This window comes from Marmota monax, unplaced genomic scaffold, assembly GCF_021218885.2.
Source record: "Marmota monax isolate L192 unplaced genomic scaffold, Marmota_monax_Labrador192_F-V1.1 WCK01_AAM20220418_F8-fsc00005, whole genome shotgun sequence".
Taxonomy (NCBI): domain Eukaryota; kingdom Metazoa; phylum Chordata; class Mammalia; order Rodentia; family Sciuridae; genus Marmota; species Marmota monax.
This window is the reverse complement of record NW_026692254.1, coordinates 12990159-13012831: the sequence shown is the minus strand read 5'-3', so window position 1 is coordinate 13012831 and position 22673 is coordinate 12990159. Positions and strand designations below refer to the sequence as shown.

Below are 22673 nucleotides of genomic sequence, written 5' to 3'. Positions count from 1 at the left end.
ATAACAGCTGTAGCTATGCAGACATTGTGTTATGATGAGGTGACAAGCTTAAGGACAAGTCCAGGTGAAGCAAAAATGCTGATCCTGACATCATAAAGCCACTGAATGAGCAGCCACTCACCTCTAGACTTCTTTGTGCTAGACACATAACTCCCTGCTTATTCAAGCTAAGATCGGGTGTTTTGATACTTGGTGCCCAAATGCATTCCTAACTGGTCAAGGTGCTTAACTTCAGGATGTCCTTTCACAGTCATTATATTCTAGGGTCTTATGTCATCCTATGATGCGCTCTTCCTATTGCTAAGTAGGATTTGGGTCCATTGCTGAATATGGATTCTCTAATGTAAAGGGATGTAGTTTTCCTTAAGGTCACTTTAGAGCTTCTCTCCTACTGGAACAATTCTAAATTAAGATTGTTCACTTTGGTGTGAGCTGGTCATAAGCAATTTCAGACAGTGTGAATGAGTCTGAAGCATCCAGCCTTGTTTTGATTTGGTCTGGAAGAGTCTAAGGTGGTCCAGAGAAATGAGTCTTCCACAATGCTTAGAAGCTAGAGACAGGCATCATAGGCATTAACACTGTTTCCAAATGGCTCTCTACTCCTGTCTCTTGCAGGTATAATACTAGTTTAGAAGCCAGAAAAGTTTTATGTCCAAATCATCTCCCCAGACAGTTTGAAGGGGTTCTTTCCAAATGATGCCATTATTCATTAAAAAAAAAAAACTTGTTAGATTCATAGACCTAATTTCACTAGAGCAGCAGGGCTGGGGCATACCCACCCTGGCTCCTGACCACTGGGGAAAACGGTGCGGAGATGTGCTGCTTATGAGATGTTGCCTGCTATAAATCAGGAACCAAATCAAACCCTACTGCAGGGAGACACAGGGATATGAGGTCTCTTCCTGCTGGTTATTAGGTCCTGGAAAACTACAACTAACCAGTTGACCTGGAACCCTCATAACCTCTTATGACTTGATGAAGATCAGTTAGAGCTATTTGGAACCAAGAAAAAATGTACCTAAAAACACATGTACATTGCTAGACATTTGAGCCTGTTTGCACTGATCAAAATGGAGTCGAGTCTCTTTGGATTCTAAGTATTGATTCTGACAACTTAAAACTGATTTTCATCCAATTTGAGCAATTTAGCCAGTCATAATAGGAAAAATTAGTTTGAATTGATTGACTCATTTTAAACTGGTTAGAACTGGTTGAACCTGGTTCAAACAAATCCTTTAAAGGGTAATTTGGGGAGGGGGCACGTTCAGTTTCCCAGGCTTTAGTTGTTTACTAAAAAAGAAGAGGGGAAAAGTTTTAAAGTCATTAATTTTGAAGACCAATTACTTTACTCCCATAAATATTCATATGAATTAATTACCAGCTTATTGAAAGAATTAATAAAATCACACTGCTTATTATAACACATTAGCAGGGGCAGGAGACCTCCTCCTGGTCCAGAGAAAGATCCTACTTAAGAGGCTCTTTGCTTTGATGTTGGAGCACTAGAAGCAACCCACAGAAGCTCCCAAAAGGAGGCTGTGGGGACACCTGATGCACTGCAGCCCACACAAAGGCAGGTTTATCAACAGCCAAGCAGGTGTCCCCCACACACACACACATAAAAGTGACACAAAATAGATCAATCAGTTTTGTTCTTCACCGAATGTGAACATGTACAATTAGCCTCCTCAAAAACACAAGGGCGGGTAAAGGGAAATGAAGGGTTTAAAAAAAGAACAACAGCTTGGGTTTGGAAGCCATTACATCCACCCTGATCAAAAGCATCAGTTCATAATTAGCTGCTTATACAGACACATTTCAATCTATTAATTCAGGCATTGGTGTTATCTGTGATACAATTAATAAGGGTGTAATTAAATGAATGGTCTACTGTTCCTTGTATCAAAGCAGGCAAATGGGCTGCACCTCCCTTCCCCACTCAATGAGGGTTTCCGCAGCCCTCAAAGAACCAAATGCTCAAGCACCTTGCTGGAAAAGGCGCTTTCCAGACAAGCTCTGCAGGAGAAAAGCACGGACAAAAGCACCATTTGTTTTGACATAAAATGCAACTGCCCCTGAGAGATAAAAGTCAAAGTCACTTACCAGCCACAAAACTTGGAAATGATGCCACCTTCTTTGTCTGTTAGGAAATAGGAAAAAATGAGACATACACTAGTTGCAAACAGATGGTCCATAGAAACTAGGCTAAGATGTGTACCATCACAGGAAAAGCCTAACCCCATGAGCGGCTGTGTTCCCAAGAAGTCAGCTCTGTGTAGAAAGCTAGTCTCATGCAGGCAGCATGATGCTTGGCAGAGACACTAAAGCACACCCTCTAAAACTCAGGGACCCTCAGGTCAGCATGAAACAGCTAGAAGGGAGCCCAGAGACTATACAACCCAATGGGTCTCCAACTGATGGGCATATGAACTTTCTGAGCATGTCTTTAAAAAGCGAGATAATAGAGAATGGATGCCACTCCATGGTGGGGCATAGTTATTTCATCAAAGCTAGAACATCTCATATAAATTATGCTACCCAAAGAGGGGAGATAATTTGCTTGAGAGCTCATTTTAATAACCTCCAACATGGCAGGGCTACTTTATATGGAATAATTTTTTAAAACCATGTTGTTTGAATTAGAACCATGGTTCTCAACCAGGATGATTTTTCTCCCCCAGGGACATTTATCAATGGCTGGAGACATTTTTAGTTGTCATTACTGGGCTAGTGAGTAAGAGCTACTGGCATCTAGAGGGTAGAGGTCAGTGATGCTTTTAAAAATCCTACAGTGGCCCAAAACTACCCCTAAAAGCCAATGGTACCACTAGTGCAAAACACAGATTTCAACATGTATATCGAACAGGGGAGAATGGGTTCCTATAAGATCTGGGAGCATCAATGATCCCACACACACCATCAGTGAAGACTTTGTGGTGTGACTGCAAATCATCAAGGAGGTCCCTTTCTTCTCTTCTCCCAGGCCAGAGCACCCTTACCTCCTCCTACCCAAGTTTGCTAGACCTGAAAACCCTCTCCCCAGGTACTGGGTGAGATAAGAAATTTACCGAGAGTGATGGGGTCAGCAACTCCATCATGAGGACCCAGCCCCAGAACTCTCACCCTTGGAAAAAATTACCTCTGGGATGTTGTTATTATCAATGGGTCCATTGAGATCAGAGCGCTGCTGCTTCCTTGGCTGCTCCAAACCATTGCATACCTAGAAACCAGGAAGTTAAAAATTGTAAAGTTAAAGATTTTTATGTTAGAGAAATGAACCAGGATACAAAACGTGAGTATTGGATGGGATTCAATTTTACAAAATGCATGCATTTGCAGGTATGCAGTTGTATATGTGTACGAATGTGTACATGCATACATGCATATTCAATTAAAGTGTAATGTTGATATATGTGCTTTCTACTTCTCAAAAGTTTTTTAAATTGTTTTAAAATTTTATGGTTATTGTTATTTTAATTGTAATAAAATACATATAACATTATTTACCACTGAACCAATTTTAAGTGTATGATTGAAGGGCATTGAGTACATTCACACTGTTGTGCAAACATCTCCAACATACATTTCCAGGACACATTTCACCTTACAGAATGAAAACCCTGTGCCCACTAAACAACACTTTCCCATGCCCTTCTCCCCTTATCCCTGGCAACCACCACTCTACTTTCTGTCCCTCTGAATTTTACTACTCCAGGTACCTCAGAAAAATGGGATCATATTGTTTATCCCCTTGTGACTAGCTTATGTCATTTAGCATGTTGCCCTCAAGGTTCATTCATACTGGGGCTGAAGTTGTGGCTCAGTGTTAGAATGCTTGCCTGGAATGTGTGAGGCACTGGGTTTAATTCTCAGCACCCCATATAATAAATAAAATAAAGGTCCATTGATAACTAAAAAAAAATAAAAAGGATTCATCCATATTGTATCAGGTGTCATAATTTCCTCCCTTTTTAAGGCTGCATAATATTCCATGATGTATATGTACCAAACTTTGTTTATATACTCATCCATCAATGGATGCTTGAATTGTTTCCACCCCTTGGCTACTGTGAATGATACTGCTATGAACACAGGCATGAAAATGTCATTGCAATCTTGCTTTCAATTCTTTTGGATATATAACCACAAGTGGAATCACTGGATCACATTGTAATTTTTAAAAATTTTTTGAGAAATGTCCATACTTCACACATTCACACAAACAATGCCAAAGGGTTAATATCATATTTTTTAAAAACCCTAAATTATTGGATGAGGATAAATGCAGAAAACTCTGTTGGATGCACTTGGCTGTTTTTAGGGGCACTTAGAGCAGGTCAGTATTTTGCCCTCTTACGTGGAAGCTCCCCAGAGTAGTTACCTGCCCACGGGGACTTCATTTCCTGAAGACTTATGCTACCTTACTGAGGGCTAAAGGGAACTACCCATCTCCAAGAAAACTCCCAAAGAAACCAGCTTACCAATCAGCAAACGAAACTGGGTTCATGATACCCCTTTTACAAATGCAAAAGCTGGGGGTGGCATCTAATTTTTCAGGCAAAGGGAGGGCCAAAGACTCTATGCAGCTCTAGGGAGGAAGCAACGTGAGACTGTGGCTCCCCACAAGATTAGGAACAGGCTAGCCACTGAACCTTTGTGAGACTCCAGGACAAGGCTCATGGGTAGGCCAGGGGGCACTGGCTGGATGTCTGCACCCCCACATTGCACCCATGGAACTCTCTGGTGCTGGGCCACAGTATGGCGCGCCCTCCCTAGGCTTGACCTCGTTCACGACAGCATTTCTTCTAACTCCCTCCCAAGTGAGCGCTGCTCATCACCATGACAACCACATCTCATGATAAACAGCCAGGGTTGATTTTGAAAGAGGCAGGGGGTGGGCTTGGGAAAGCCCATCTGGTGCTCTGATTTTCATATTAGTGGGCTGAAAGGGAGGGCTGGCAGCACAGGATGCAGAACCTGAAATTCACATGGTTCGAGGCCCAATGCGGATCTGGGGTTCCTGGCTTCTTAAGTGAAAATGTTATTTAAATCCTGTTGTGCCTTTCCCCAAGTATAGCAGCCAGCCACACCTCAAAATAAGATACCAGCCAGGATTCTCTCAACCCCCGCCCATACCCAACAGGGACAAGAAGGTCCCATCCCTTACTAAGTAACTACCACGGGGTGTTCTCAATGCCAGTAGCTGGAAACTGTATCTGCCACCCACCCAGAGAACACGGTAGGGTAAAGAAAATAAAGTGAAATATGCTCTTGGGGTAGGGAAACCCCTCCTGTGGAGATGGGAAGAGAGAAAATTAATATGCAGGATGGCATGGACTGGTGATAACATGCTAGAATTCGGGGACAGCTGTCCAGGGCAGAGATAAATGCCCTTAATAAAAATATACTAATGTGAATAAATCATTCTCATAAATATCTTGGCTCCAGTTAGTGCAAACTAAAGGTTGGGGTTTTTTTTTCCAAAGTGTCAATTTTGATCTGTCTGCTTGATTAAACTGAAAACACAGCAATATAACCTGCATTACTTTGGATGAACTAACAGCAAACTAGCACCCACCCACTCAACTCACGCCATCTGTAATAAAAGTAGAAGGTTTCCAAGCATTCTCCTGAATTACAAGCATGTTTGCAGCTCAAGTTAGGGACAAAGAACATCAGCTCAAAGCCAGCTCACAGTGAGTCCACTAGACTGTCATATCTAACCCCCTCAAACATGACCCCGTGACAGAGAACCCCCAGGGCTAATGAATGGCTCAGTTAGCTGATGGCCTTCTCTGGGAATCAGTTCAAATTCCCTGTTTTCAAGAGTCAGTCATCCCTGCTCATCTGGTCCGCCAACAAAGACATCTTCCTCCATCCAACCTAGCTGCACAATGAGACATCCGAGGACAGACGGGCTGAGAGCATTAAACCCCAGGGTCAGCTTGAAGGTCTAACTCAGATCATGGACATCTTCTTTCAAAAGTCCTTGAATCTACCTCCTGTCACAGATGTGCCTCAGAAAAAATTACAACCCTTGTTCTTTTCCTTCTGTCCCTCTTACAATTCAGGTCACTCCTGTGATATTTATCTTGAGAACGGGAGCTTGGGTAAAGTATTTATTCTTTTAATAGTTACTCCCATGAGGGTGATCATTTTCTCAAAGCAGAGCCATGGCTTAAAAGTATCATGACAAAAGACATTAGAGACACCAGCTGGTCAGTCAGTCTGTCCTTTAAAATCCCTAAGCAGGCCTGTGAATGGGAGAGAAGGAGGAAGGGAGGGAGGGAAGAGACACCTCTCCTGAACCCCTGTGTCCACAGATATTTCATAGAATACATCTATACCAAAACTTATTCATTATTTTTCTGAAATATAATTGTTATCCATTTTTTTAATCATGGTAAAACGTGCATAGCATAAGTTTTACCCTCTTAAGTTCTCCCTCTATTTTTTTTCCATGCTGGGATAGAACTCAGGTTGTCAAACGTGCTAGTTGTACCACTAAGCTACACCCCCAACCCCTCTTAATTACTTTTAAGTGTACAACTCAATGATGTTAACTACATTTATAATGTTGGGCAACTATCACCACCATCCATCTCTTTAACTTTTTGTCTTATAAAACTAAAACTCTATACCCATCTGAAATTCTGATTCAACTGGGCATCTGTATTGTTATTTGCTAAACCTGGCAGCCTTCAGTGGGGATTAACAGGCTGGTTCTTCCACTTAGGCCTGGCTTTGTTCTCTGTGCCTGGTCTGCTGACCATTAGGACCACCTGGATGCATCTACTTATCATCATTCACTATCTTCTCCAAGAGCCCTGAAAAGGGGAGGCACTGAATGTTTTGTTCCCAGCCCAGAATTTTGGAGCAGAATTGTATTTTTCCAAACTCACCTCTGCAATTCAACCCCTTATCAAGCACCTTCCAAAGACAGCCAGCCCCTGCAAGTACTTGTCGTGCAGACGGCACTGTGCAAAGCATCTCTTATTAAGGGTAGGAAGATGTGTACAACAATGGCCCTGACCTGGCACGGTTCACGGGCCCACACGGAGACAGAAATCAGCACTCCTGCCAGCTTTAAACCCTCCACGGGATAAAACAAGGTATAAACAAGTACACATGTGAACAAAAGAGATCAGGCCTGAGAGATGAAGAGCCCAGAGATGACCCAATCAAGGTTTTTTTGTTGTCTTGTTCTCATTTTGGAGTAACAGCATGTTGGTGGGCATGAAAACTGTCCTGCCATTGTAGAAAGCATCTGTAATTCCTAAAAGAGGAATTGTTTCATGCTAAATGACCATATAACCCAGCAATTCCACTCCTAGCTATATACTCCCAAAAGCTGAAAACAAACATTTACTCAAAAAAACTTGTATACACATGTTCGTAACAGCACTAATCACATTAGACAAAAGTAGAAAAGACCCAAATGTCCAGCAGCAGGTGAAAGGAAGAACATAATATGGTCTATCCATCCTATGGGGTATCATTCAGCGCTCCACAAGGAATGAAGTATCGACACCCACTACAACATGGATGAACCTGGAAAACCTGTTAAGTGAAAGAAGCCAGACTCAAAAGGCTGAAGATTATACAATTGAATTGATATGACATACAACAAATAGGCAAATCCCAAGAGAGGGTGGGAACACTATGGAGTGACTGCTTAACAGAAAATGAATCTTCTTTTGGAGTGATGAAAACATTCTGGAAGTAGACAGTGGTGGTGCTTGCACAGCACTGTACTAAAGGTCATTGAATTGTTGTTCACTTTAAAATATTTACAATAACTAATTTTGTGTTATGTATCTATTACTACAATTTTTAAAATATGGTGGTCAGCAGGTATAGCTCCATGGTACAGCAGATGTGTAGCATGTGCAAGGCCTTAGGTTTGATTCCCAGCTCTGTAAAAAATAAAATAAAAAAAATAATAATAATCTCCATAATCCTTCTGCCAATGGATCTACTAGCTGACTGCAAATACTTGCAATTTTTCCATCCGGCTGATCTAAAAGCAAGAAAGCCCATGTACATGGAGTTGAATGACAACAACCCACCAGAGCTAAAAAGCAATCACTGGGCTTTATTGGCAGCTCGAGCCTGTGGTTCTCCTGAGGGTCTGACCTGGGACATCTTCTGAATCCCCCTAGCTGCCCCTCACTTATCTTTGAGCCCTGTACACACATTCTGAGAAAACTAGCTTGACATATGAAATAGGAATGAAACAAAGGTGCCCCAGTCAAAAGGAAAGTTAAATGTCCAGTACTAAGTCAATATTGGACTTCAATTTCCAGGGGGCATTTTCTGTATTTAACTTCGACAAGTCTGTGCAAGCTGTCATGCCCAGCGTGGAATTGCTAGTACAAGATCTCTGTTCTCCTAATAGGAAAAGGAGTCCTTTGTTTCAGTCAACATAATTAGTTCTAAATCCTAAATAACAAACAGCTGCATTTAGACTCAGAGGCGCTGCCTACGGCTGCAGACATTAAAACAAAGACCTATGATTCAGAATTTGAGAAACAAGTTTCACTAGGTAATATACAAAGAAGACTCCAATATTTCAGTTAGTTACTACTAAATCTCCCTGCTCAACTTTTATGACTATATTTGCTTTTCTTAAACTTGTGGGAAAGGACAGAGCATAGTACCATTAGCAGTGATTATAATGGTAGATGGTTCTTGATTTACGATGTTTAGACTTTTGATTCTTTTATTTTATAATGGTGTGAAAGCAATACTATTTAGTAGAAACTACTTTTAATTTTTAATTTGAATCTTTTCCGGGGCTGTGGGCTCTGCAGTCCAATGGTCTCTCACGATGCCAGGCAGCAGCAGCCAGCCACAGCTCCCATCAGCTGTGCCATCCAGAGGGGACCAAACAACACTCTCTAGTGTGCTGTGTGGCTAAGCTGTGATGTTCAGTAGCTTAGGAGTAGGCGATGCATTTTGGACTTAATGATATTTTCAATATATGATTTATGGGTTTATTGAAATATGACCCCATCATAAGTCAAGGCATATACATTTATTTTAATGATACTAAAAGGTATGACCTCAACCACTTTACAATAAGCCAGGAGCCTATGATTTATGTAAATAGTCCCAAGAGTTTTAATAACTTTTGTTCCTGATACTCCTGCCAAGATGGAATCATGTTCAGTACTGAACAAGACCTAGAAGCAGAGAAAGGAAGATTCCTCTTCCCACTCAAGATGTGATGTGCTACTCATGATTCATTTTAGCTTTTACATCCTCCTGCAACTTCAAAGAGATGTGTGGACCCACATCTTGTGACCACACACACCAGGGTCCACAGCCCAAATGGGGTGGCTACATCCTCTCTGCTATGAATGGACCAAATTCATTCTGACTGGCAGAAAATAGTTTTGTTTGTTTGCATGATACTGCTTACACACAGTATCAGATGGGCTCAACTTGGTTTTAGATGATTCAACTGAGTTTTAGATGATCCAAATTGGCTCAAGAAAGTCAAAGAACCCAAAACTTTTTCTTTTCTTTTTTTCTTTTATTATGGTAGATAAACATAACCTAAAATTAACCATTTTAAACATTTTTAGGTGTATGTACATTCATACTGATGTGCATCCAGCACCCACCACCCATCTCCAGAATTCTTGCAAACCTGAAACTTTGCAGACATTAAACACTAACACTCCCCTCCCCTCTCCCAGGCCCCTGGAAACACCATTCTACTTTCAGTCTCTATGAATTTGTCTACTCTAGGCTGCTCATAAGTGGATTCACCCTTATTTATCCTTTTGTGACTGGCACATTTCACTTAGCACATTTCACTGCCAATGGATCTACTAGCTGATTGCAAACACTTGCAATTTTTCCATCCAGCTAATCTTAGCATAATGTCTTCAAGGGTCATCCATGTAATAGCAAATGTCAGAACTTCTTTCCTTTTTAAGGCCGAATAATATCCTATTGTATGTAAAAAGCCTTTTCTTTTATACTTCATTACTATGACTGTGGCACAGAGCAACAAACAATCCTTCCACAAATGCCTGAAAATCTTACCAGCCCACATGATCTCTGCCTATGCTCAGACTTCAGGTGATGGAATTCCCTGAGTTAATTCATTCTGTTTCATTCTTCTTGGCGTTTAAAAGGAAGGTTGACATTAAATATTGATAAGATATTAAGCAAGAAAGAGCTTCTATTTTCAGTGTCTAAAAAGAAAGAAGGGTGACCACAGGAGTGCAGAAGCATTAGCCTGGGTGTGGGGTGGTCACAAAGAAGATGCTGGGTGGGGGAGTTGGCATAGGAGTACATGATGGTCCAAAGTAGATGAACCCAGAGCACTCAAAGTGAAGGTCAGGAACTGACACCTCCCAGCTGGTACTAAGTAAGGGCTGCCTATAGGAAATGCAGAGAACCCAAAGGCTGGGCGTGAAGTGTCAGGGGCAGGGGTAGTGCTGCGATAGAAATTAGAGTGGACAGACAAATCTCCAAGGTGGAATCAGTAGCCACTTGCAAGAAGCCACTTGTATGGGCCAAAGGAAAGAGGAGGGCATACCTAGGAGAGAGGCAAGTGAACCGGCAATGCCTCCCCAACAGCAGTATCTTGCCCTGAGCTACTCTTATAGAGCAGTCTCCTCCCATCTAATGCCTCTTAAATGGACCAGGGCCAGATGCAGACCTGGGTCACATGTTAGCTGTTAAAACAAGAGGACCTGGACAATGAGATTTTGCACTGCTAGTGCTAAACATCCTTCAATTCCAACTGTACGGGCCTCGGCTTGGTCTCAGGTGAAGAAAGGCCAGCTTCTCTTCTGTGAAGGTCGATGGTGGGATTGGCTACAAACCTGGACTTGGCAGCTTTTGGAAGTTATCATTTGCTCCAGGATGCACCATTTCCTCCCTCAAAACACTCCTTCTCAAGTGTCTGAGTTGTGCTTAGTGTTCCTGCACCATCCATGCTGTTATCTGACATAGGGTTGGGAGTTATATTTGATGAGCCCCCTATTACCATAGGCCCATGCCTTTCTTAGTAATTGATTAGCACTGGCTGTAAGCTTAATGCTATTTGGTGAAAATCCCATGACTGCCATGCCATGCCGTCACCTCTCAGTGACTGAACACATGCAACAGTGTGCATTTCTACATCTAACGTTCAGCTGTGTGGGCTTTCTTCCCAACAGATAATGTTTCTAAAAATTCTTCCATGGAGCCCTGTACTTCCCAGGGAATGTCATGTGACTAGCCAACTTTGTCAGCTGGATGTCTGTCTCTCTAAGGCTCTTATACATGTGAGGTGCTGCAAGGGTCCAATGATGGGAAGCCCAAGCACCTCCAGGAGCAAAGAGTTTCACACAGGCCAGCTCCCTGCCTTGGGTCCTATATCCTCCTCTTTCATCCCCGACAATCTGCCCTAGACATACACCATTAGAAAAGGAGTGCATTTGAGTCACACCCAGTGACTGTCCTCTCCTTGCTAGCACATTCTTAGGTCCTTCCCTATATGTTCCTACAGACAACACCCGTCTCCCTCTTCCATTCTCAAGAGCAACTCTCTGCCCTCCCAATCTACCAGACCTACCTCAGGCTACTCTCAGACTCCAGCAGCCATAGTCAAAAGTGCTTTCATCCCAGAAAGATAACCCCCCACCTTCCCTTGGCCTTCCTGATGTCTCTGCCTCTCAGTTCCTATGCCCCAATTTTCTCCTAGCTCCCTTCCTCATCTCCAATGGTCCTTCTCCCTCCTACTACCATCCATTATCTTCAACCCAGATCCTCTGCTTTCCCTTATCCTCTTTTGGAAGTCACGTCCCCATCACAGTTGTAGTCCCACTCCATGCTGAGGACACACAGGCACTTCCATGGTTAGTCTCACTTTATTGGCTGATTTCTCAAAGTCCCAGAGCCACTCTGCTTCTCACAGGCTCTGGAGCCTATCCCCAAAGCTTGCCAGGAACACCCAAGCTGAGTGGGCATCTCTCCTGAGTTCCCAGTCCAGATGGATGCAATAGGTGGGAGAGAAGTCTCTTCATGTCTGTCTCCCTCCAGAAAGAGTTTGGAAATGCAGGACTATGCCATTTTCATCATGGCATCCCCAGTGTCTGTACTCCACAGGTGCCAATCGGCATGAGCTGGACTGGAGGAGATGCAGAGCCGGCCAGCACAGGACTCAGGGGCAGACCAGCAGGGAGTGGACTTTGAGGAAAGTGGGCTTTAGGAGAGCAAACCAGGGAGAAGTTGCACAAGCTTAAGAAAGCTTTAGGCAGCACGTGGAATTAGTGATGGACATTGGGTCCCCAGCACAACATATTTGCCTGGAAAACAAGCTGAGAGTTCTTAGCTCATTTTCAACTTGAAACTGGGTATAAGAAAATCAGAACTGCCATGGGAGCTGAGGGGGTGTCTTGTATCCCTCAAATCACAACTGCAAAGCAGAAAAAGGCTGAGGATGTCCCTAAGATGGGGAGTAGATCAGAATCTACCCCCATCCCCATCCCCTACTGGAGAAAAGCCATTCCTTTGAGAGGCTTGCAGAGAGGGAAGAACTTGAGGACACCAGTGGCAGCCACTCCACTCCATCAGCTCCTCAGCAGCCCTGGCCTGACCTGGTTCTTCCTCCTGAGCTGACTTACCAGCTGAGCTTAGCCCTCCCTGTGTCACCATCTTGCTTCACTAGTGTCCCTAGTCCTTCCTGCCCAGCATAGTCTGTAGCCAAACTGCCTCCCCCACCCAAAAAGAGATTCCCATAACTACAGTCTATCATCATCAGGGCAAGCACTGCATGCCCCTTACCATCCACTCAGACCCAGATCCAGAGAAGCTTCCCCCCCCCCCCGAGCCCAGGAGTGGTAGGTAATAGAGCTGGAATGTTCTAGATCTCGAACTATTGCAACAGGATGGAGTCCAGGCTTGTGAGCCTTAGCACCCGTATTCCTAACCACTGCACTCTGCACACCCTCCAAGGACCAAGAGGGTACTTTCCAGATGACTGTTAGTGAAAGGGCTTTACATGATCTGACCTATTAGTACCTGTTAATTGGAAATATTTTTAAAATACTTAAGAAGTTGGTAATGCTAACTACCCTAATTCAATCATTGTACATTGTATACCTGATTAAATTATTACACTATAGCCCACAAATATGTAAAATCGAAATTATAAATATAAATTAGTTAATTAAGTCTTTAAAAAAATGAAATACTCTTTTAGAAACCCTGGCTTTCATTAGGTTTAAAAGCCCTATAAGCAATCTGCTAAATAAACTGCTCCCTAATAATAATAACAACCGCTGGTAATAAGTCATCAAAAGGCTTCTTAAAAAAAAAAAAAAAAAAAAAACAAGTTTGGCAGTTTTGCTGGCTCAGCAAATCAGTGAAAAAAAAAATCAGGCTGAAAGCTAGAGCAAGCCGAGGGGCTAATAGCAACCTGAAGGCTGTGGCCACAAGATTTTATTTTTCAAAGCAGTCCTGGGAATTAATAAAGGTAGGTGCAGAGGTCACCTTTCACATTGCTGGGAAAGGAGGGTTCTGGGAAAGGGCTCTGTTCAGGCAACATGGGGCACAGAACATCTCTTCCACAGGCAGATTCAGAAGTTCTTGGTCTGATGCCACAGGTGGGCAAAGGAGTGGGAGGGCAGCAGAATCTGGTGGTGGGCTGTGGGAGGGATTCTACTAAGGTTCAGGGAGCTGGGGAGGAAATTCCTCTGATTGGGCCATGCCCATATCCCTGAAAACCCCTGTACCCAGCACCAACTGCAAACTCTTTCTCCAGCTCCATCTTACCTGTGCAACAGTTTTGGACAGACGACTCCCTCCTGGATATAATGCAACCCTCAAATCCCTTCTTTGCATGGCCTCCCCCATCTGCACTCCTGCTACCCCACTGCATACCAATGGAGGGGGGCGTCCCTAGGTACCAAAAACCACACAGCACTCCTCTCTCCATCCTCTTTTTTAAAGTGGGAGCTAAGACTTGCTTCACATGTCACCAAATGGGGCCCAGAATATACAAGGTGCCACTGCCTCACAACTAGGGGACTGGTCAAGGTTACCTGTACATTTAGCATTTTGTCTGCCCATTTGGTACTTGTATTCCTATCACAATCTTGAAAAGTCCTTTGCAAAACAATTCTCAATCAAATGCCAGATCATAGTCAAAGAATCTCTACACTAAGCAGTAATGGACACTTGTGAGTTCAATGTGGCTCAAGGCCCTGTGGCATGTCTCACTTTAACTGTTGTATTAAGTTGACTATGATGTATTGATTTTCTTCTTCTTTTTTTAATTTTAACTTTTTAAAAAATTTTTAATTGTAGATGAACACAATACCTTTAATTAATTTATTTATTTTTATGTGGAGCTGAGGATCAAACCCAGTGCTTCACATGTGTGAGTCAAGCGCTCTACCAGTGGGTCACAACCCCAGCCCTAAATTTTAACTTCTTTTGCTATCATCAGAGCATTCTTTATAGAAAGCACAGGTGATAAAACAGAATTCATGAACACTCCAAAAATCAAAATACGTATTTGGTTTGCAGGCCCAAAGTATAGAGCTGCAGAACACAACTTTTGTGTAAATCAAATACTTTCAACTGAATCATTGAGGTCCTGTACTGGGAATGCCTGTAGCCCTGGAAATCCCAAGGGTCCAAAGGGATGAATCTCTAATGGCAGAATTTCTGGTTCAGAGCAGACCTTTTCAGAATACCTTAACTGATGATAAACTTCACAAGGTTATAGGTGAAGAAGAAAGGAGGGACAGGGACTCAAAAACAGGCCATGCTTAGTAGACCACCCAGAGGCACTCAAAGCACCTGCTATCTCAGGCCATGCCACAGACCCACAAAAACAGAATTTTTGGTGCTAGACAGAGATGTCCTTACAGTGCCCCTCAGTAACACAGGTGGGCAGTCCAGGTGAAGCATGAATCAGCAACCTGCTCTTTTCTAAGGAGGTGCCCCAGTGGCTTGTCAGGTCCCCAAAGCTTAACTCTGGAGCAGTGAGAGAAGAGCCAGGTTACAGGTACCTGGCTGAGGTCCTCCCTCACTTTCACACCTCACTGCAAGACAGCAGAGGACCACAATGGTAGGAATGGACATGCTACTTTCATTGAGACAATTAATACAGCCTGGCTGGTCCTAACTCATGTATTCTTTAATGCCTGCACATAAAAAAAATCAGTAATTCATGTCAACATAGCTCCATAAAATTAAGAAAAATGTCATGTGAATCATTTCTATTAGACTTGTTTGAGCTGTGGCATGAGCCCTCATGAAATCAGGACATGTCAGAACCTAAGTTTGGCTTATTTTTAAGACTGGAGCCTCAATGTCTACCAGTCACCTCACTGGTGCCATGACACACTTGCTGCAAATAGCAGAGTATGGCAAGCCTTTTAATACCAAAAAAATTTACAACTGGGCAGAAGCAGCCATCCCAGGCTATGGATACTAGCCCACTTACAGGCTGCTGGACTTATAGGCACACTGTGAGACATTTTCAAACATTATCTTTTGTGTAGGCCTGTCAAGGGCTACATAGTGCTGTGGCTACAGACATAAGTTTGGGTGAAACACAGTCTGTTTAGCCCTCCTACACTCTAACCAAAGGTGAAGTACTTATCCCATGTAGGGATCAAATGTCCCAGTTGTCCCATGGGACTAACCCTTGTTCCTATGTCTTTGGGTTGTCCTAGAAGTTCCTGAAATCATATATAAAACCCTTGATATGGTGCTACAGTCACCACCACCACTGTCACCTCTACTGTAACCCATGGACTTTCCAGAAAGAAAAAAAGAAAGAAATGCAGAGGCAAAGGTTTCCAATGGTGACAAGGGTATGTTCCCATCACCACCATTTGAGGTTGATGTCTAAATATACTAGAATTGAGCCATACAGGAGAGGTCTGAGAAGTTCATGGGTCTTGGCCATCCATCTCCTAGGATGTGAGACTAGGTCTACATTTTCTCCACAGGTCACACAAAGAGAGAAAAGGGATTAATGATCCAGAATATTCAGGCATGCTGGCCAATCAGTACAGTGATTCAGGGAATTAATGCAGGAGATGTGCAAGCAGTGAATGAAGTTCTAAGAAGAGGAAAGTTTTTAAAATTTCCCAAAATCATTTGCCAACCAAATACAGCTGACCCTCTGCATCTAAGTTCCATATCTGGGGATTCAACCAGCTGCAAACTAAAAATATTCAGGGGGAAAAAGAAAACCCTGCACCTGTTTTGAACGCATAATAACTTTTTTTCTTGTCATTATTTCACTAAATGAGAAAGTATAACAATTATTTACACAGCTTTTACAACATATTAGGTATTTTAAGTTATCTAGAGATGATTCAAAGTATACAAGAGGATGTAGTTTATGTGCAAATACAACATATAAAACTTATGTAAGGGACTGGAGTCTGTACTGATTTGGGTACTCACAGAAGTCCTGGAACCCATCCACCTGGAATGCTGAGGGGCAACCATACAGTCAATTTTCATTCATGGTAGTTCTGTTTTGCCAAGCTGCCACAAACATTGAATCAGTGAACACTAAATTAGTGCTTCTGAGGCAGATATACGATTATGTTCCTGAGAGCCTCCAGTCACATTTTGTCTACCCATTAACACAGAACCTTGTTTTATGTATTTTTTTTCGGTTTAAAGGAACTTCATTGAATATAGATATTTCTTACAAATAATTACATGCAGTATTTCTTTACAGCCAAACACTAGCTGAGATGAGCCCACCATCCCCAACCCTGGATCATAAGACCACACGTTTCTTAGACTTTCAGCCTGTCCATTAGGCTTTATTAAAGTTGGTTATCATCTCCATCAATCTGCAAATTTAGCCATATTTATGTCTGTTTCATAATTGCATCACATATTATAGATGCTACTTTAACATGTTCTAGAGTGGCTAGATATGTGGATCCATATATTTCCTCTCTCTTGTTCTGGATGCACCTCATTGTTGTTGACTCATTAACATTGCTCTCACGACCAACAGTCATAACTCATGCCTGAATAAAGTCATCAAATGCACACTTGTTTTCTCCATGAGGTACCTCACAGCTTTCTTGTACTTTAGGAGCCCTGGATAGCACTTCAGCACTGCTCTGGGGGTCATTTTATCACCACCAACAACAAAAAAATCATCAACAAAACCCACAAAAAACATAAACCCCAAAAAGGTACCAGATATATCATGAAAAGTTTACAGCATGAGAAGAAAAACAATAGCACAAAGCCTTGCTCAGTCTCAGCTGGAGACATGTGAGCAGGTGACTCAAATTTTTTGCCTTTGCCTATATTTGCAAATGACCACAAAAGTGTCATGAGAACTGACTTTAGGGTTTCAAATAGATTTCAGCAAGACTACAAATTCACAAATATGGAACCCATGGATAATAAGGATCAAACTATACTTTGTTTGGGGGGAAATAGTCAACACTGATGTGGAACACAGGAATTTATCCTTAGGTAATGCACCATAAAAAGCACAGTTTGTATAGCTATTTTCTTACATATAAGGAAAAATGCCATCTTGAACCTGCTTGCTAATGGCTGTGTGTGTAGACAAATAAATTATATGGCCCATCATCCAAATGAAAGATTAAAAGGTCACTAAAAATAACCATGAAAATTATGTGGCAATATGGAGAAACATTTTATGACACGTCTGATTTTTAAAAGCTGGATGACAAAATTACAGCTGGGATATAATGACTGCTATGTATTTATTTATGTTCTATAATCTGAAAAAGAACAGAGAAAAATTAAAATAGCTCGTCTGTTGGGGTGTCAGGGACTATCAGAAATGTAGTTTTTATATTCCCATTTCAACCTCTATTATACTTACTGTCATGGAGGCAATGACTAAATAGACGCTATTCAGTACAGGTTGAGTATCCCTTATCCAAAATGCTTGGGATTTGGGTGTTTTATATTTGGGATTTTTTCAGATTGTGGAAAATCTGCATACACATAAGGAGATTCTTTGGGGATGAAACCTAAGGCTAAGCATGAAAATCATTTATGCTTCATGCACACATTTTACACAAAGCCTGAAGGAAATTTTTCACAATATTTTTGAATGTGCCTGCATTATGACTGTGAGCCACCTCAGGAGGTAAAGTATGGAATTTTGCACTAGTAGCATCAGGTCGGTACTCAAAAAGATTTAGACTTTGTGGTATTTTGGATTTTGAGATTAGGGATACTCAACTTATCCTCTTAAAATGTATCTATGACTTAATTTTTCAAGTTTTACAATAAATAAAAGGGTGGAGAGGGAGGTTATGCAACTTTCCTCCAACTGAATTCTCAAAATGTTGCATTTCCTTGAAATGCATATTAGGACTCAGAAGTTCTGGGGTGGGCCACCCCAGTGATGCTGTGTGGATAGGCCATGGCCACACTTTAAAAAGTGACAGTCTAAAAGGCCAAAATTTGGGGCTGGTTTGTGGCTCAGCAGTAGAGCACTCGCCTAGTACGTGCGAGGCTCTGGGTTCGATCCTCAGCACCACATAAAAATAAATAAAGATATTGTGTCCAACTACAACTAAAAATATATAAAAAATAAAATAAAAGGCCAACATCGCCCATCCTCTTTGCAGACTCTTTTTTGTCTCAGTCTCAAATCTAGGCAATGCTAACACTAACTGCATGGATGACACTAGGAACAGAGAGGTGGGCTTGGGACTCAGTGATACCCTGAGCAACTATCTTAGACCAAGCTTTTGTTGGTTCTCAGAACAGCTTTGCTGTCCCCAAGGAAGCAAGAAATTGCTTGTAGGAAAGTGGGCTGTGGTTTCAAACAAGGCATCACCAAACGACCTGGCGCATATTCTTCATACAGAATCTGGCTTTCACAATCATTTCTAGCTTTGGCTCTTTTGGGTCCAATTTCAAAGGGTTTCTTGTGTAAAATGGGCTACTTGGGAATACAGGATGTGAAGACCCTGCCCACATGTGCCAGGCCCTATAGAGTCCTCAGAAGGAGCACTGGGCCCGTTCATATGGGACCTGGTCAGCCCCTGACTTGGGAACTGCTAGGCTCTTTCCTGGATGGAAATAGTTTGTGAGTGAATGAATGAAAGCAGAAAAGCTCTACATCATTAGCCAGCTTAAATGAGCTTTTCCAGTGTGTTGGATAAGAGCATTAGCTTCAAGGACACACTCTGCTTAGGGACCAAAGCTGCCTGCTTTTCCATTCAATGCCTCTTCTCTGAAGAACAGACCTCCTTCTGGTCCTCCACAACAGCTGGGGACTACCTCACCTGCTCCTGCCCTTTTAAACAGCCAACATCCTCCATTCATTCCCTTTTATTTATCCCCCAGTTCTCCAGCCTAGAGTCTCACTCAAATTAGCATCTGTTTAGCACAAAGCACAAAGGAGCAAAAGATCAGGTCTAACTTGCTCCCCACAGGCTCTAAAGATAATTTTCTCTTGACAAAATCTTTGACAGGAATGCTCTTCTATTAACAAAATGCAGTACGTCACATACCCTGTGCAACCCTGTGGTGTCATCACTATTGCTGGGGACAAGTTCAGGCTCTGCCAGCGATTGATGGAAGATGACAGCATTTTGGCCTAAAGCCCAGATCCAGGGCCTAGAGTCACCTGACCTCTAGAGAAAGCTCCCCCAATGTCCACAAGCATATAATAGCACTTTCCTTACATCTGTGGCCCCCATGAATGCAGAATTTCTGTGAATGACAGGAATACTCCCAGAGTGAACTTACACTTGATAATCTTTAGAAAGAACAAAAGGCACCAAATGCAAGTGCCAGAAATCTAACCACAATTCCAAATGCAACCTTTCACTATATGTGTTTATGTGTGTGTGTGTGTGTGTGTGTGTTTTCAAACTCATGAACTCTACTGGGAAAAAAAATAATTAAGATTTTAAAAATATACAAGCAGTGCACATAATGGACCAAATACATGTTCCTTTACACAGGTTTAATAATTGTATCTTCTTTATGTACTCATGGTGGATTTTTTTTTGAATGGCAGCTTTTCAAATGTGTTTATTACAGTACATGCTTATTTGGCTATAATTAAAAGAAAATATAGCTATACTTATATCCATTGGCCTCAACAGCATGCATTTATTCTCCAACTTTGTCAAGCTTTCAAATAATTATTTGCAGAATAGAGTGGATATTCATAGCTAACTGACCACCAAGCTTGAAGCCTGCAGCCTTTGAAGACTTGTAACCTGGATGCAATGGCCACTGTTGACCCTTGGCATTAGTCAGCTCAGTGCATGAACACCATCAATCCCCCATCCTCACCAATGTCCTGCTGGCCTCAGGAAACCACCTGGGGGAGGGAGGGAGGCAGGGACCATCAAACAGATGCTCCTCTGCCATCCACAGAAACAGAAATCAAACCTCTCCTGGCACTGTAGAGTAGGGAGTCTTCTGGAAGACACTAGCTGCCAGTCAGCCCTCAATGAAAGACTTTCCTGATATTCCTGAATTTGAGGGGTGAGCTTAAGAGTGATCAAAATGTCCCTGAAATGTGACCGCAAAACTGAGAAAATGAAGAACGAAGCCTGCATTTTGAACTGGAAAGCAGACCAGTCCCTCCCCCAGGCCTCAGATTTACCATCGGCCATGCCTACACCACAGCTCTCTGGGCTCCTCTGCCCCATTCCCTGGAACAGGAAAGACCTACCTGCTCTTGGGGCCACTTTGGCCTCTCCTCTGGGGTCCTGGTCTTGGCCTTGAAGCCTCTCTGGGGGTCTCCTGGGTGCTTGGACTCGGGAGGGAGGTTCAGTGACTTGGGCCTTGCCTCATGCCTGTTGGGCCCGCAGCTGGCCTCGCTGGGCGGGCAGGCGTCTGTGGAGTCCCCCGGCCCCGGCTCAGGCATGTGCTCAGGGCTCGCCTCGCTGGCACTGGTGATGCTGGTCATGCTCAAGCTCATCTTGATCTCAGCCACAATCTGGTCAATGTCTTCCTCCTGGTCCTCCAGGTCCCCATCCCCACGCCTCAGGTGATAGGGGGAAGCACCCCCTGCATTCCCATTGGCCTCTGAAGGGTAATAGTCCTGGTAGCCCTCTTTGCTGGGACAGTAGTGACCATCATCTTCCTGGCCGTGGGCTTCCAGCACAGAGGGCTCGTCCTCTGGGATGGGCAGGTGGCTCTCTGGGTAGTCCTGGCTGCCTTCGGCCCCATGGCCATGGGGGTGTGGGCCCGCTGAGTCTGTCCACTCCTCCACCGCCTCTTGGCACTCGTCAGTGTCCACAGGGTGTGTACCGTGGGCCACATACTCCTCCCCGTTGCAGTCCATGCCCTCCAGGTAGCTGTCATCCTCTGGGCAGTAGCGGATGTAGTAGGTGATGCCCTCCTCCTCCTCGGGGAGCCCCTCATCATAGTCCTCCTCCTCAGAGGTGTTGTTCACATAGTCGGAGCTGGAGTCCCCGTCAGGGCTGTGGTTGTGGCAGTCTTGCTCCTCAGGTGTGGGACTCTCTGGTCGCAGGGTGGTCAGCTCCAGGCCCTTGGGCACATAGCCCTCCAAGGGCAGCTCTGCATCCTCACTCTCAGGCTCCTGGCCATGGGGGATGGGGCCTGGCCTGGCCCTGTGTTCCAACATGCTGCTCGTGGTGCTCTGGCGCTTCCGGTGGGCCATGGCAGACACTCACGCGGCCATCATCACCCGGAGGCAGTCACTGTGGGGAGGAACGTTGGAAAGTACAGAGTCAGAATCCCACCGATCTCTGATCACCACCAGCCCAACAAGCACGCAGCCCACCCCACGCGCCCACGCGCCTTGCCACCATGTTCGCTCAGAGCAATGTGAACGCACATCTGTTCAAAGAATGTGACATTCCCGCCTGGCTGCCTCATGTGCCAGGAACAACAAGCCACGGTGCCAAGGAGGACAGGCAGAGCAGGAGGAAAAGGAGGCAGGGAGAGGAGAGGCACCCTCAGTCACCAGGACGCCAGCCTGGGGCCTGCAGCTCACACGCTCATTCCTGACCCCCACACTGGGCTCACTCCCTTCCGGGTTCCCCAGGTGATCAAGTCACAAGGCCATAAGCAGGTTAGCTGCTCTCAAAAGAGAAAAGAGGACGCTTCCATCCAAAGACAATGATGATGGATGGGGAAGGAGGTTAGATCTTCCCAGTTCAACTCCACACCCCATGATGAGGTAGACACTGAAATATTACATTGCACCCCCGGATTGGTAAACTTACTATGTGGCATTTAAAAATGAAATAAGAATAAAAAAGTCTATTTGGGAGGAGGGCTGAGAGGGATGCCATGTAGAAAGAAAAAATGGTATGAAATACTCTTTTCAAATAGTTTGATTTTTTTTTTACCATGTTACATGGTAAAAATGTAGTACGTTCAAAGGACTACTTTTATTTTGCAATGAATTTTTAATAAAATTATATATTAATTCAAAATAAATCAATCTGTGCTCCTTGAAGACCATATCAGTCCCCTTCCCTACTGGCTTGTCCCACCCTCTCCCCATTTGCTCACTCCAAACCAAACAGCATTCACCAAGGGTCTGAAATTGCGGGTGCTGTCTTGAGTAATGAACAGAGAAGCTCAACGTAAGTGCCCAGCCTTTCAGGCCCAAAGGTGTGTCAGGGAAGGCAGCACTGCCTGGCCAAGGGGAGATGGACAGGGATGGAGCTGCAGCCAGCAGGGCACGT

At 43.6% G+C, this 22673-nt stretch overlaps 1 protein-coding gene across 10 annotated transcripts in view; it reads right to left on the bottom strand.

The window, feature by feature from the left end:
• Apba2 (amyloid beta precursor protein binding family A member 2) overlaps positions 1 to 22673 on the bottom strand; it is a 273246-nt gene that overhangs the window by 43291 nt on the left and 207282 nt on the right. For all 10 annotated transcript variants that reach the window (XM_058576702.1, XM_058576698.1, XM_058576713.1 and 7 more), the window contains 3 exons: positions 20684 to 21677; positions 3140 to 3220; positions 2104 to 2140 (listed from right to left, as the gene is read on the bottom strand). In XM_058576702.1, coding sequence (XP_058432685.1) covers positions 2104 to 2140; positions 3140 to 3220; positions 20684 to 21637 — 1072 coding nt within the window. In that variant the 5' untranslated portion in view covers positions 21638 to 21677. The remainder of the gene's footprint in view (positions 1 to 2103; positions 2141 to 3139; positions 3221 to 20683; positions 21678 to 22673) is intronic.